The 15,400-nt window shown below is 39.1% G+C and overlaps 1 protein-coding gene across 1 annotated transcript in view; it reads right to left on the bottom strand.

Moving 5' to 3' along the window:
* The window catches only part of FBLN1 (fibulin 1), a gene marked incomplete at both ends in the record, with an annotated part of 81,070 nt that overhangs the window by 39,586 nt on the left and 26,084 nt on the right, over positions 1–15,400 (bottom strand). Inside the window, 6 exons of the mRNA XM_082014025.1 lie at positions 232–375; positions 2,728–2,865; positions 5,099–5,236; positions 6,568–6,669; positions 8,861–8,920; positions 11,413–11,584. Of these exons, the coding sequence (XP_081870151.1) occupies positions 232–375; positions 2,728–2,865; positions 5,099–5,236; positions 6,568–6,669; positions 8,861–8,920; positions 11,413–11,584 (754 nt within the window). The remainder of the gene's footprint in view (positions 1–231; positions 376–2,727; positions 2,866–5,098; positions 5,237–6,567; positions 6,670–8,860; positions 8,921–11,412; positions 11,585–15,400) is intronic.

Genomic DNA, 15,400 nt, shown 5'->3' with positions numbered 1-15,400 from the left:
TGATTATCATTTAACAACTTTTCAGAATATAGGCTTTCATGAGTTATATGAAGGACAGAGTGTGGATCCTTGTCATTCTTCACTTGTTGGGACTGCCATGAGGGAAAGAACAGGATCAAGAATTGACTGAGGGATGAGAAAAAATTGGGCAAAGTGCAAGAAACTAGTAAACATAAACAATAGATGTGATTTATTTTCTTTAACTGTTTTTAATTCCAAACTGTTACTTACCTACGCATCTTGTTCCATCTTCATTGAGATGATAACCTCGGCCACAGCTGGGTGAGATTCGCTGGCAGGTATACGAGCCATCAGTGTTAATACAGATCTGCCCAGCTGGGCATGGCATGTTGGTGCTCAGGCATTCGTTGATATCTACAAAAGCACAAGTCATCAGTGTAACTATCTGCTGTCTGAAGAAGTTTAAGTTAAAATGCTTTCCTGATGTAACCCTTCAGAGTTTGAAAAGTTCTGCCCATGGGAGAATACAACTATTTGTGCCATTTAGCTTCACTGATAGGGTGAAGATTGGGAGCGGTATGAGAGGCCCAGAACCCACTGAAAAGCAGTAGAAATTGGGTACAGAGCTTGTGTTTGTTTAAATGCCTTTGAAAGTCTCCCCGAAAGATACAAAGAGATGACCAACAATTCAGTTCACCAGCTCAACCAGTTATGCTACAGTCTATGGGTTGTGGCTCACAGTGAATGAGCTATTTGGTAGTATGTGCTCATACAGGTAGTAGCCGACTCCATTTTTACAGAGAGAAACTACTGCTCACAGGTATTCACCATGAATACCTTACCTTGTCTTATGGTAAGTTGTCCATGTGCACACGTAAGAATGTGAATAGCTTATCTATGGATTCACAAGACTAGGCAGCCCTCTACCACCCATCAAATGTATGTCTGTTTTTTTACAAACTGGACATCATATCTCCTCGTGACAAAGATGTCTTTACCTGGTAAGAAGCCACTATAAAGCAAAATCTCAGAAAACGTAATGAGATGAGACTAAGCTGTATTAGAGTACGATCTGGTGTGGTGTATTTAGCCAAGAAGGTAAGGAACTCACTGTTACACAAAGTTAGCATGTGCTTCAGTCTGAGGGAAAGGAGTTTCAGAGTCAATGAGAATCAGTGGCTACAGGAGGTACTGAGGCAGCCTTTGACACCTGGAAATGTTAATGTAACTAAGACTTGACAGTTTGTAGGAGCAGCAGTGTTTGTGAGTGCATGGGCTTGCATCCCATAACCTTCAGCAAAGTCCAGCTTCACATGAGTACTTCTCTACCTAAAATTTTCTCAACTATTTCACTAGGATATTATCATCATTTTACACAGCAGTACTGTTAACTGTTGAAGAGCTACTGCTTTCCAGTTGGTATGGTATGGTATTAAGCACAGCATCCAACCTGCAAAACTCTGGATGCCTGAAGATGGGGAAGGGGACATAGTATAATATGAAGCCAATCCCAGCTCACTAGAGTGTAAAATTTTCAAATTACAAAGACACCGGATGGACAGGAAAGTTTTCATACTTTTTCCCCTCGGCACCACATAGGGCAGCATTTGATTCACAGTGTGTAAAAATCAGTCTATGAGATTGTTTTGGTAAATATTCCGAGCAAATGGATTTTAGGGAACGTAACTATTGCTGCTGCAAATTGATGTGGCTTTACAATGCCAGTGAAGGCAAGCAAACTACTAACTACCGTGGGCCTGGTGCTAGCTATGGCAGATACACGTCTTCAAAGGGTTTGCTGTGCACAAGCTCCGGCCCCCTTCATTTTAAAAACTGCAATTTTATTTCCAGTCTCAGTGCTTCGAGTGTCAGATTTCGGCACTACAGGGTATGATACGGTCAGGAGAATGAGGAGTTGACAATGAGCTAGACTTGGCAGCTGCCGCCACCCAGCCAGTTCCACAAGCCCAAGACATGCTACGCCGCTGGGGGAATTCAAAGCTAAGTTGAGACTTGAAAATACTACTCAAGGGAATAACTGATAGATTTGTAGGTCACGTTAGACAATACCATTTAGAGTCTGTTGGAAACCAGTAATTCTAACATATTTACATGAAGGTTATAATTCTGTTCTGTAGGAGTCTTGGAAACAAGGCATTAGCCCGACAGACTGTAATCAGTCTTTAAAATAAAACTCCTCTCCACAGTGTTTTATAACTGGCCCATCGTTCTCATACATAATAAGGTTCTTGATAGGCTGTAACTAACAAGGCACAGGTCTGGAAAGACCTACATACCTGTAAAACCACACATACTAATACAACAAAGTGTGTTACAGAGGATGTCATAAATTACAGCTTTTTATACTAGGCTTTAGCTAAAACTTTCTGGATAGAGAGAGATCATAATGTATCACAATTTAGCACATATGTGATGATATCACATGTGTTGTGATCGTATCACATATGACCATGACATATCACATATGTTTTATGAAACGTATCACAATTTTTAAAAAAAATTTGTTTCAGATAAAATACCCAAAGATTTAAGGAAAATGTTCAAATGCAGCTAAGTGCCTTAGGTAATCAAATCTCATTAAAAATACAGGTCTAGTATGCCTTTAAAGGCGCAGAAAAAACACACAGCTGAGCAATACATACATGCGTGAAGAATGACTTGACAAGCTCAGAACTCACCCAGTGAAACCACAACTTATCTCATAGGCAACGTTTAAGTATTCACTGAGATAAGAATATGTCTTACCAATACAGTTGCCTAGCGCATCTTGTATAAACCCATTCATGCACTGTAGCTTGGGTCGGCAACGGAAAGATCCTGGAGTATTCTGACAGATAAAATCGGGGGGGCAGTTATGAGTACCAGTCTCACATTCGTCAATATCTGGTACATCACAAAAAAAAATTGTTAGCAGGAGTTTGACAGAAGCTTTTTCAGCACATTTAAAACATAAGACAGAGTTAAAAAGGTCAGACAGATTAATCCTCAGTGCACCTTCATACAATTCAATGCAGTGACCCAAGATGAATCTGGTCTACTATCTCAAACAGAATCTGAGTAAAAACAGGTAGAAAAAGTTGAGGTTTTTTTATTATTTCGTTATTAATGTTACATATGGGGGCGTGTGTTTACTATGCTTTACAAGTTTAGTTCTCACATCTAATTGATTCAAAATGATTATAAAGCACCTGAAGCATCATATTCAGCAGTGTTCAGCCTTAATTCAGCAGTGTGCTTATACATGGGCTCAGCTTTGAAGTCAGTAAGGTTTAATTATATGTCCAAGTGCGATTTTATTTTTAACCTTAGACTTAATGCAGGCATTGCTCATTTCTTTTGTAAGTGAATTAATTGGCCTTGATTCCCATCCATTATCAAGGCTTGCAATATCTGTGCATTATTGTGCTTCAAAATGCACATAAATACGATTTCTGCTCACTTTAATATTCCATTCCAGATCAGAATTGACAATAAATATTTGTGAATAAATTATGGTTCAGATAAAGCAGACAAGGGCTAACGAGGCTTCATTCACGAATGTAACCCTGTCCACATAAAAGTAACCAAAATTTAATGTTTGCCAACTTGCAATGGCATGAAATCTCCTAAAGCTATTAAAATGCAGAAAATGTCTAGCAATAGGATGCCTCAGCTTTCCCATTTATGCAGTTGACACAACAGTAGATGCAATTGCTTATCCCTAGAGCTTTGTGAGACTTAAATGATGATTGTGGAGCCCGTTTTAAGTTTAGGATGGGTTAATAATGAATTGGGTTCAGTAGGATTCTACACGTTGCACAATTCAGTCATTTTACTTGGCATTTAAAAATAATACATGGAGATTATTCATTTTCTATTTTTATTACTATTAACATAAAATTAATAATTAACATTTTTAACATATCTTATCCAGATAAGACATTTCTAACAGTAATGGCATGCGTAATTTACTGCCCATACTCCTTTTTTCCACCAGAGAAAGATTGTTAATACTTGCTGGTAAGCTATTTGTTGGCCTAAATCTGATGTCATTCAAATAAGCAGAAATTTTACTTCAAAGGGATCAAAGTTAGACCATGATACTTTGAAAAACGTTGTCTGTATGTTCTGCAGGTTTTGTGTTGGAGTTTGTTCTTCATTTTTTTTATTCATTCTATTTTTCACCACTGATCAGTTCCTACAATAAAACCTTACCCAGAGTTTTGGTTGAGTTCATTTACTCAGTGGAATGAAATTACTCTGTTTATAAACAATTCTAAGCTCTGGAGGAACAGACTTTCTCATAGTGGAAACCAATTCCACATCAAAAGGTCTTTGCTGCTAATTTATACCTCTGTGAAGGTAGCATATCAGGTGAAGTTATAGATGCATGTAACAGCATACTTTGAGCTAAATGCAACTTGAAATCAGTCATTTCTTTAGTAAAAAAAAAAAAAAAGACTACTACCCTTGTGTTCAAACATAACTAGTCAAGAACAGTGCTTTTAACCCTTTTTTCTTTTTTAAATCCTTAAGACTGTTGTCGTTAAGAAATCAACCCCTTTGTAACAAATTTAAACCCTCTGTGGATAAAGCCTTACTTTTCTTATAAAATACATCCACCTTAGCGTTTTCAAACTGAATCACCTGATCACTCCACTTGCCACACTTCGCTTCACACTCTGAAGTGTGCAAATGTGATTCCTCCAGGTGAAACTAAACTATTAGGTATGCTCCAGGAGCAGAACTCAGGCGCTCCACTCACTAAATGAGCAACCAATTCACAGGACCAGATAGTAAACACTAGAAAAATGTGTATAGTGTGAGTGCTGGGCCTTCAAAATCAACTGTTTCAGTCCCCAGAGCAGCTCCTATTGCACAACACAAATTGCCCGTGTAAAATAAATGTAGTTATCTCTCCTGGAAGTCTTTGCAGTAGTCCCCAGACAGCCTGATCTGGTATCTGCAAGGTGACAGGTGGAAAACTACTGTCGCAGAAGAACTAGCACCGTCTGTGCGCCCCTGTGTAACTACAACTTACACGTGTATTTACCAAAAGTCAAAGAGCATGACACGATGATGTACTTATTTTTTTACGTAAGCCTGGAAGATTTCAGTTTGTCTGCACAGGACGTACCTTTGCAACGACTGTCATCCGTTAGTTCATAACCAGTTCCACAGCTTGTGTCCCGCTGACAGCGAAAGGATCCTAATGTATTGATGCAAGTTTGTCCAATCCCACAGCTGTGTGTCCCAGTGATACACTCATTAATATCTACAATATGAACATTTTTTTTTTTAAAAAGAGAGTAAGTAAGAAAAATGAAATCACTGGGAAGAGATGAGGTCCAAGGCTAGCTGTGGGCACACCTCCAACCAGTCATTACTTTGAGCATCAGGATACAAAGAATGGTGTGGATTTGACCTCATGCTCACACACCCACACCCACACCGTGGCTACTCACCCCTGTTGTCACAGCACGAGCCAGTAAAGACTTTTTGACCCTGTCGGTAACACAACTTATGACTGCTGATTCACAGTACTTAAGAAAGAAGAGGAAGTTGCACTGAGTGAGAGCAAAAGACCCATCTCATCTGACTGGGTCCAGCAGCAGATGGTTATAGTCACTATATGAATGAGGCAAACTTTCAGAAATCCTTTCCTTGCTTTACCTCCCACCGACATACGGCTTAGGCTTAGGGACTCTCTGAGCCACAGGTCGCAACTTTCTACTTTATAGCTACTGATAGACATTTCTTTTGTGAATTTTTTTGTTTTCTCTTTGAATGCATGAGAATATTTGGCATCCGCATGTAGCACATGTAAAAGTTATTCCTTTTTATATTTCACACTAGGTTAGTGTTAGTCTGACCAATTATCAGTATCTATTTTATATTTTGAAGTTTGTATCTGTGCTACTTACCTAGGCTCCCTTTTCAATGAGACAAAAAGGCACTCCTGATGAGTAATGCCTTTCATCCTAGAATAGCTATGCAAAACAGGCAAGATGAACCATGCCCTCAAAGTGCTTGTTTCTCTCAGTTAGCAACAAAAGGAGCCTAGGCTGACTAGCTCAGAAGCAGATGTCTACATTGCACATGTCTGAAGTCAAGTCTGATAAGCTCTATCCCAGCCCATTGCATTTGATGTCCCTTTAAATCTTCTTCTGGGAGAAATGTAACAATTCTTCCCCCTTGACTATTCCCATGCCACTCACAATGTTCAAAACTTTCATCCTTTCTGTCAGTTGTGTCCTTAACAACCTGAAGAATCCTACTCTATTTCACCTGCCTTATCAATTACTACCTACTATTATAAAAAAGAACAGGTACTTTCTTTGTTTTTATTCACAACAATAAATTCAAGATCTTCTGCCTCTTGTCCACTGTAAATCCTCCATCTCTTCTACTCATTCTTTCTTAACTCCATCTTCCCACAACTCTCATTCTAACACTCTATTTAAATCAACTTTTTATGATCTCATATTTTTGCCCAGCTGGCGTAATAATATTCTGATCTCTTCTGTTTGGATTTTTTTAATCTATTCTTGATCTTTTAAAACAAGGATGTTGATAATAGAGGCAATGGTTTTTAATTTTTTTTACCTTCACAGTTGACACCATCTGGTTGAAGCTGATACCCAACAAAGCAGGAGCAGACGTAACTGGATCCTGTGTCTCTGCACTGCTGAGAGCAGGGACCACCACCTAATTGGATATTTTAAGAAGTCTTATATAATTAAGAAGCTCTTTGCAGGAACTGAAACAAACCATTGATTCACAGGACGCTTGCTGATTTATTTAGAAAAGCAGGTAACTAAACACACACATACACAAAAGAAGGAAAGGGTTAAACACTAAAAGAAGTGTTTGTAGTCACTGGATTCTTTTAGCTCTAAAAATGAATACAAGAAGGAAGTAAGTTAAGGAGTCGCTCATAGCCCATCATTGTTAGAAATTGAAGGGAAAATGCTGATGAGCTCAGACACCTCCTCAGGTTTTGGCTGGAAAGTTAAAACTTTGTATGGCGATTACTGTAAAATAAGGAAGACAAGCTGCATCACCGTAAGTTAATGAAACATTTTCACTATTAGCTGCATTAGGCTTTATTTTTAGCCCATCATTATTAGGACCATACTCCTGACTTAGCTATAGCATATGCACTTTTCCTACTCAGCAGGCAGGAAACGTGAAAGGGAGAAGAGGGTACTGTGGGTGACAAAGGCTTCAGAGAACCTAAAGGAACCAAGACTTACTACTGGGTTATCTAGAGAGCTGTGTGCAGGAGTCACAAAGGATGTGAGAGCGCTGGGGTTATTCTGGCAGACAGAAAGAGAGGATACCATAGGAAGTTTACACAAAATTTGGCTCATCGTTAAGAAAACTTACTACTTCTGATCTTGTTAAAAAAATAAATTAATATTAAAAAAATTTAATATTCTCATAGTAGAGAAAAGGTTACATACTTCCAACTATTTGTTGTAAGAGTATTGATATTCTTAGTACAAATAGAATCTGTCTTCTTCCATTTTTCAGAATGGCTGGATAGGCATTAAACAAAAGGTTTTGCCCACAATCAATGTGAGCAAATGCAGTTATAATACTCTAAACTTTTGAGTGAATTAAAATAATTTTTTGAAGTGCAACAATTTCTAATGAGGACAGGGCCATTAATATACCAGAGAAAACTAGGTCTGTACACAGTACTTGCAAAGGCAATGACATTAGAAGGAACCATAGTCTCATGATCGAGATGGACAGCTAGCACTTTCTGAACCTTTGCCGATACTGTGAGCTCCTGTCAGCCACAGTAAAACCTATCGTGGAGGCACTGGAAGAACAGAATTAATTTCCTCATATACCACAAAGGTGCTCCAAAACAAAATGCTGGAAGTTCCACTGCCTAGGAAATTTAAGTTTCCCCATGTGAAATCACAAGTAATTTTGGCATGACAAGTTTATCAGAAAATATACTGTAGACAGAAATTAATTTGCAATTAGTCATACCAACCCATCTCTTGCAGCCAGCTGATTAACTGACAAATGCAACAAATGATTACATAAGAAACAATGCTAGGAAAATACATGACACATTTTTCTATGTCATCGCTTATAATTAGCAGCTGGAGACAAGGAGGAGAGCCAGTGTTGGCTTTGACTAGCTAATGACCTAGCAGACATTTCCATCCTCTCTAAGCTATACAGCATGTAGCACAGTACATCATCTCTCAACTGGAATATAAGACTATTAAATTGATTTTACCCTAAATACATTACTTAGTTCTGAAATGTTTGTATAAAATAATATATCACTGCTGTTTTAAGTTTATAGACATGTAAATCACATGTGACAAGCAATAAATCAGAATACTTAGCAGAACAATATCCCAATAACACATTCTTCCCAGGAGGCAGAACAGCCTGGCTAATGAGGACAATAGCCACTTTTCTTCCTTTTTTTCAGGTGATGAATCTCAAAAGGAAACAAGTTTCATTTCATATTCAATCACCCTGATCATCACAAGAGGAGAATAAAAGAATGCACATATTTAATATAGGATCCCCATGTTCTGAGGAATCCAGAGTACTCCATGGGTTCAATGGGTAACACCTCTGAGGTATTACCCACTAGGAGTTAAATAAATTTAAATGTATAGTCTAAGCTTCAGTTGGGTAAGACGAATTCCACTATGGGAGACAATGCCTCCCTTGTATCAAAGAACTATTGAGGAATCACATAATGGCCTACTATTTCTCAGAAAGGATATTCATTCTGTTATTTTTACCCATAAATAGCCTAGGCAAAAGGTTTTGGCTAATCTCTAGATCCAAGTTTGCTTCACTTTTATTGGAGGCAATCACAGAAGAGCTGGCTAACAGGACTAGTCACCTGACTTACCTCTGCAGCCATCATGCAGATAAGGATCTTCTTGGTCTAGTTCCTCCTTTGAAATTTCAACTAAAAAGAGGAGAGAGAGGCATTAGAGGAGAAAGCACTTTTCTTCTCACAGTAAAAAGCTGCCTGCTTGGGATGGGACTCAGACCAGGGTTTTGGATAAACCAGGACAAAATTAAAGAGCATTATTTACATATTTTACAGCTATTTCATACTTAAATTTGACATTCAAATGCACATGGCCATGGGGCATTTTCCATCTGACTGATTCAGTATGAAAGTCATGCTGTGATCATAGATTACATATGGGCTGAGTTTTTCAAATGCAGGTTCTTAACATTAGGCTTTTAACCGAAGCTTAACCTCATTTTCATAAGACACATTGTTGGGGCATGCTTGGCTTCCACTGACTTTATAGTAGCTTGGGGTACTCACAGTTTTAATGAAAAACAGATTAACCTCAGTTATTTATTTAGACTTCATTCCAAAAAGAACTCCACGCCCAACTTCTGGGCACCTACTTATGGCATTATTTCAAATGTACTTCATATACCTTAACTTGGAGAGATTTCATCAGAGGTACTTCTGCTACATGTGTGTGTCCTGAGAGTTCTTTCTGGACACACGGAGGACATAAAAGGGCTGAATACATCCACTGCCTGAACCAATTGCTTGCCCAAAGGACCAGCTAATGGACTTTCTCCAATCCTGCCACTTTGAACACAGGAGAAATGGTAGGTTGGTAGTGAGATGTGTTAGAAAGTCTCAAAATCCTCTGTCATTGAATAGGAAGTTTAGTCTCTTTTCAGTGTTTGTCCATAAGCCGATTCAACCAGCAGTCACTTACAAGCAAATAATACATCACAGATGTGAAAGCAAGTTTTTGTGCAGTGGCACAAGGCTGGGTTGGTACATTGAGTCCTCAAGCCATAGAGGTACATTTTGGTCACACAGAAGCTAATGAAATCAGTTTGCCCAAGTCTGGTCTGATTTTGTAGAGGTCTCTGGGGACACAGTACCAGAGATTGCTCTTTACATTACTAAGAAAGCGTCATACAGAGAGTCAGCTTGCCTTACCGTCTGCAGCATGCCTTGCTATTGCATAACACAAACAGAAGGTGCTAGTCCAAAAAGCTGCCTTACAAAATGGAGACTGGTCTCCCCTTCATGACTAACAAAGGTGTCTATTCATGTTGCTTGCTCTGCATTTCTACAGGCAATTTTTATTTATCAAGAGGTATATTTGACTTACGTTCAACCACTTGCTTATTTCTTGGTTTAACAATGAGAACATTGTCCTGCCCTGCTTGTTGACATAGACCCATCTTTGCAATGCGTAATGGTTATTACATGTGCCATAATAACCATACTAACTATATGCGTAACGGTTATTATGCATGCCACTTGCCCATGAGGGTGAGTGGGGAAATACTGTACGCGGCACTCACAATTCTGGATTTTCAAGTGTTGACATATTTCTCACGTTATGCAGGCACACAGAGTCTGCAAATTTTTGTTACTAGCAGAGTGCTCTAAGTACAAGGTATCTACCAGCCCAGTCACTTCACCCAGTGCTAATGGACAAGCGGAATTCCCCTGCTGAGACAGCCATAACACAAAGAAACTGCCAGGGCATTTCTGAATGTTACTTGATAAAGGTGTACAGTGACATAAGCTTGGTTTGAAAGACCTGAAACAAGTCTGAAAACTCACCACCTCAAGCAGACCAATGCAAGCTTTTGTGGTGGGATTTGGGTCTGAGTTTAAGTGATTGATTAGGATAATGTCTCCCAAAATCTGTCACTGGTGATCTGCAAGCCAGACTGCATGTTTTCAGTGCTCAACTGCCCATGAAGGAGGCAACATTATACAGCACGACTTTTTTGCAGTTTCAGGTCTGTCTCTAAGTGAAAACAGCATAAAAACCCCAAACCCAGTTCTGTAACGGTCAGTAAGTCCACACTCATTCTCTTCAGCTCTGTGGACTAGGTATGGAGAAGGGTGTAAGGAGCTGCTGCCATCTAGATGCCCCTCTAATATCAAAGAAATGCAGATACCATTTTTCGCAAAAATGTTCAGTTCTCCCATGCAGTCCAGGTATTTCAAATGCCCCCAGTTTGTGGGCATTTGCCTCTCGCACAAAAGGCAACATTTGAATTCTGCCAAGCTGGCAAAGGCCATCTGGCTTTTAAATACAATTAAAAAAAAAAAAATCGGTTGTCAATTTTCTTTTTGATTAAGAATTTATCAGTGGGCAAAATGCCATTAAAAATTAATAGCTTATACTCAATTTCCATTATAAGATCATTAGTGGCCAAAATAACCTATCTTATAGTTAACTTCTGACACCAGGAACTGACCGATCACTTTCCAGCTCTCTTAGCCTCCTATGGTAAAAAACATTTCAGCTATCACTAGCCAAAAAAATGACCTCCAAAACATGCATCATTAAATTACTCAAAGGAATTCCAAAAGATATAATTTAAAGTACAAGTACTCCTTGTACCCCATATCATTTTATGTTTCGCTCTTCCATAACCTGCAACATAAAATACCTTGCTCCTTTTTAGGAACATCATCACTGATGGACACATCAATGCCTTCTTGACCCTTCACACAGCAAGCTCTGAAGACAATTCCACACTGGTATCCTATCTTCGGGTTGGGTTCACAACTCTGTCCTTGAACTTGAGCAGCCTTTCCCAGCAAACAACAGTAACAACATGTCTGGTTAAAAAAAAAAAAAAAAAAAAGGTCAAATCCTAGCCCTGAACAAATAAATGTAAATTTTGTCAGCAGTGTTATCTCATCTTGGCAAACTGAAGGAAAATCTTCTGCAAACTCTTTGAGAACTGCTGGTATAGTCAGGCTCAGTTTTAATTTGTAGCTGAGTTCAGTGAGCTCTGCAGCTGGCTTACACACAGCCAAGCACAGAACCTGGATCCAGTTCTCACAAATATTGTGTATGTGTGAATGTGTGTGCAGGGTGATGTGGAGGACCAGAATGGTCCACATATGTATATGGAATTTCATTGCTCCCTGCCTGCATAGCCCAGTTTCAAACACCAGCAAGCAGCGGGAACTCTTAATACCTCTGCTTCCCTTTCGTGTCCAGTTCAATTAAACCAGGACACGATCAATGAAGTGCATGACTCGGTTTATAATTAAACTGCCTACTCAACTTCCCAGCAAAAAATACCCCTCTCTGAACTAGCAGACAAACAAGCGAACAAACATGATTCATCCAAGGTTAGTGTTAACAGGTCATAAAGAGAAGCTATTCTGCTCTGAAAAACAGATTACATAGTCAAACATTATTTAAAAGCATCACAGTCCTGACATGGCTTCCAGCAATGAAACATGATGCACCTCTTCCAGACCTGCTGAACTACAGCCGCGGAATACACCACAGAAGGGAACACAGGACAAGTTAATCCTGTGGAGGTTTCCTTCTATTTTAAATTGAGGGGACACTGCTTGATTATTCAGTTTTCTTCCTTGCTCTTAGAAGGCAGCAAAGATGTTCGGTTCTCTGGAACTGGTGTCTGCCAATTGCTACTGTCACATAAAAGCAGATTTAAGCTTTTATTGTTAATTTTATTATTCTGCCAGACTCTTGCCTGATGAAAATAGCCTGCACCATTAAACAGAGCAGAGAGAATATAAAGTAGCTAAACATTGAACTAAATTTCTGTAATTTGGTGCTTTAAGCACCACACTTACTGAAAAGAAAGCAACTATTAAATTTCTTTCACCACTCTCAGATGCATACCCTGCCTATACTCTAAGTTTTCCCTTATAAGGTATTATATATGTTTCTCCCTCTCTACTGCAATGAAAGGTTCTTTTAGAGCCTAGAGCAGCATTAAAGTAAAACAGTAAGCCTTTTTCCTTGTTTCTTCAACCTTTTTTTACTTTACAGCATTTTGAAGTATGTAAGCATGCTATTTTGTACTTTGTCTTTAAATACACAACTGAATCCTTTCCCTGCTGCAGAACGCTGTTTGGCAGGAACTCCTCCCTCCTGGCCAGTGCTGGGGTGGTGTTTTCATGCCCGCCATAACAGTAAGATACATGTTTTCCCTTATGAACTACTGTTTGGTGGGATGGTTCCTCACTACCCACATTTTTTACTTGGTTCTCCAACTACTTCCATACAGTGGCAGATGCTCTCATTTCATCCCTCCTATGTCTGGGATACTTCCACCTTTTCTGGCTTTTCTGGTTTACTTTAGAAATAAGTACTTTATGATCTCTTCCAAGAATTGCGACATTTCTGACTATTTATTCACTCTAACACGTCTAACATTTTCCTGAGGCATCTTTCCCAAAGTTTTTAACATCTGTCTATAATTTTGTTGTATTTCCAATTTTCAGAACCATAAATTAGAAGACAGAAATGAAAACTGAGCTGAAGATTCACTGTTTGACTTAAGCTTGCGTGGTTTTCATAACTGAATCTTAAGTTACTGAATACAGCTGATACCTTGCCAAATTTTGACATTATACACTTCTGGATATACTCACTGGCTTCTACTGTTAGGGGTATGAATTGACTAAATCTATTTCTTTGTCTTGTCACACAATGCTCAAATTGGGAGTTAAAGAGTTTCTCTGGATTTTTTTTGTAAAGAGTGATCATTAATCTTGCCATTCTTGAAGTGCTGGATAACGTTACGTTCTTCTTTTCTGCCAGGTCGAGCCACTACTTGAAAGACCTCTGTCTCCAGTCAGTGTGAGTCTTCAAGCACAGAGCTTGCTAAGTCTTGCAATGTCTGTAAGAAACTGTACCTTCGTTCAACATAATTGTATGCATCAAACCATTTGTTCCAACCTGTATTTATTCTAACTGTGCATGATGCATCTTGATTTAACATCTTGATAGTAATTTATGTTGCTATACCACAGCCAAAATGATCCAGAGATGGGAAGTGTCAAATCTTTTCTTAACTGATGTTTATGGTAACTGGCTTTTAATATTGACTCTAGAAGACTCTGCACTGGCACTCCTAAAGGCTAACATTTCCTGTTCAACTAAGGAAAAATATGGAGAAGTTGATGAATGGCCTCATGCTCAGAGCACACTCAAGACTCTGTAGACCTGTTGTCCTGGTTTTGGCTGGGATAGAGTTAATTTTCTTCCTAACAGCTGGTGTAGTGCTCTGTTTTGGATTTTAAATGATGAAAATAGTGTTGATAACACACTGATGTTTTTAGCTGTTGCTAAGTAGTGCTTATATTAAGTCAAGGACTTTTCAACTTCCCATGCTCTGCCAGCCAGGAGGTGCACAAGAAGCTGGGGGGGCACAGCCAGGACAGCTGACCCAGAGTGGCCAAAAGGATATTCCATACCATATAATGTCATGCTCAGTATATAACACTAAAACTGGAGTTGGCTGGGGGTGGGAATCCCTGCTCAGGGGCAAGCTCTTGATCAGCGGGTGGTGAGCAACCATTGCATTGTGCATCACTGTACTCTTTTATCATTACCATTATTTTCCTTCTCCTTTGCTGTCCTATTAAACTGCTTTTATCTCAATCCACAAGATTTTTTCCCCGATTCTGTCCCTCATCGCACCTCGGGGTGGGAGGAGAGTGAGCAGCTGTGTGGTACTTAGTCACCAGCTGGGGCTAAACCACAACACCGCATACATCTCCAAATACCTCACCTGTGAACCTGGAAAGTCACTTTTTCTTTCAGTCCTCCCACTGTGGAGAGATAATAATATAGCAGTGATAAGGCTAGTTTAACTCATGTTCACGGAGCGTTCTGGTATTCTGAGACACAAAGCAGCATGTCATTATAACTATCACTATCCTTGTAAAATTAATCTCAACATTTCCTTTTTCACACTATTTTTTTCAGGTTTATTAGCCTATTCTGAAAAACTTTGATCCTTTAGTCCAGAGTGCAGTCTAGGCTCCATATTAGTTCAGTTCTTGATGTGTTTGCAGCCATTTTCCAAAGGTTGCCAGCTGCCTGGAGGCAGGTTGCGATGACCGTTCACCCATTTGCTAGAACCATCGCTGCCTTCATGGAAGGTACAACCTAGCAATCGAGTTGGTATTACACACTTTCACTGCCTGTAAGCCTCTGCTTCTTAAGTGATCACAATAATAATCTCAGCCATTTTTCCTTTGCACCTCTCCTGTTCTTAACAAAAGCCCATGCAGCTTCAAAGCCTTATCTTGATCTTCATGTTTAGAGAGCAAGCTGTGTCCTACCTGCTCTTAGACCTTACCTTCTCACAGAAAGGAATAAAGATGGAAGGAATAAAGGAATAAATAGTTACATGTGAGAAGTTTGAAGATTTTTTTTTTTTTGGGTGCAACTAGGAAGCACCTGGAATTGCTTTCATCCATCAGCTCTCTTAGTTAAATTTTATAACAGTTCTTTATTATTTATGTCACCATTTAAGCTACCAGAAGCATGAACCATGTATTAACACTGCTTTTGTGTATCTGTCCACAAGAGGTCTCTCACTTGCTGAAATCCAGACTAACTCAGATGCTATGAAAAACAGACTGAAAAGAATACAAATA

The sequence above is a fragment of the Phaethon aethereus genome (genome assembly GCF_964289735.1).
Source record: "Phaethon aethereus genome assembly, chromosome: 1".
NCBI classification, from domain to species: Eukaryota; Metazoa; Chordata; class Aves; order Phaethontiformes; family Phaethontidae; genus Phaethon; species Phaethon aethereus.
Note: the sequence above shows the minus strand (reverse complement) of the source record. Positions and strands in the feature narration are given on the sequence as shown.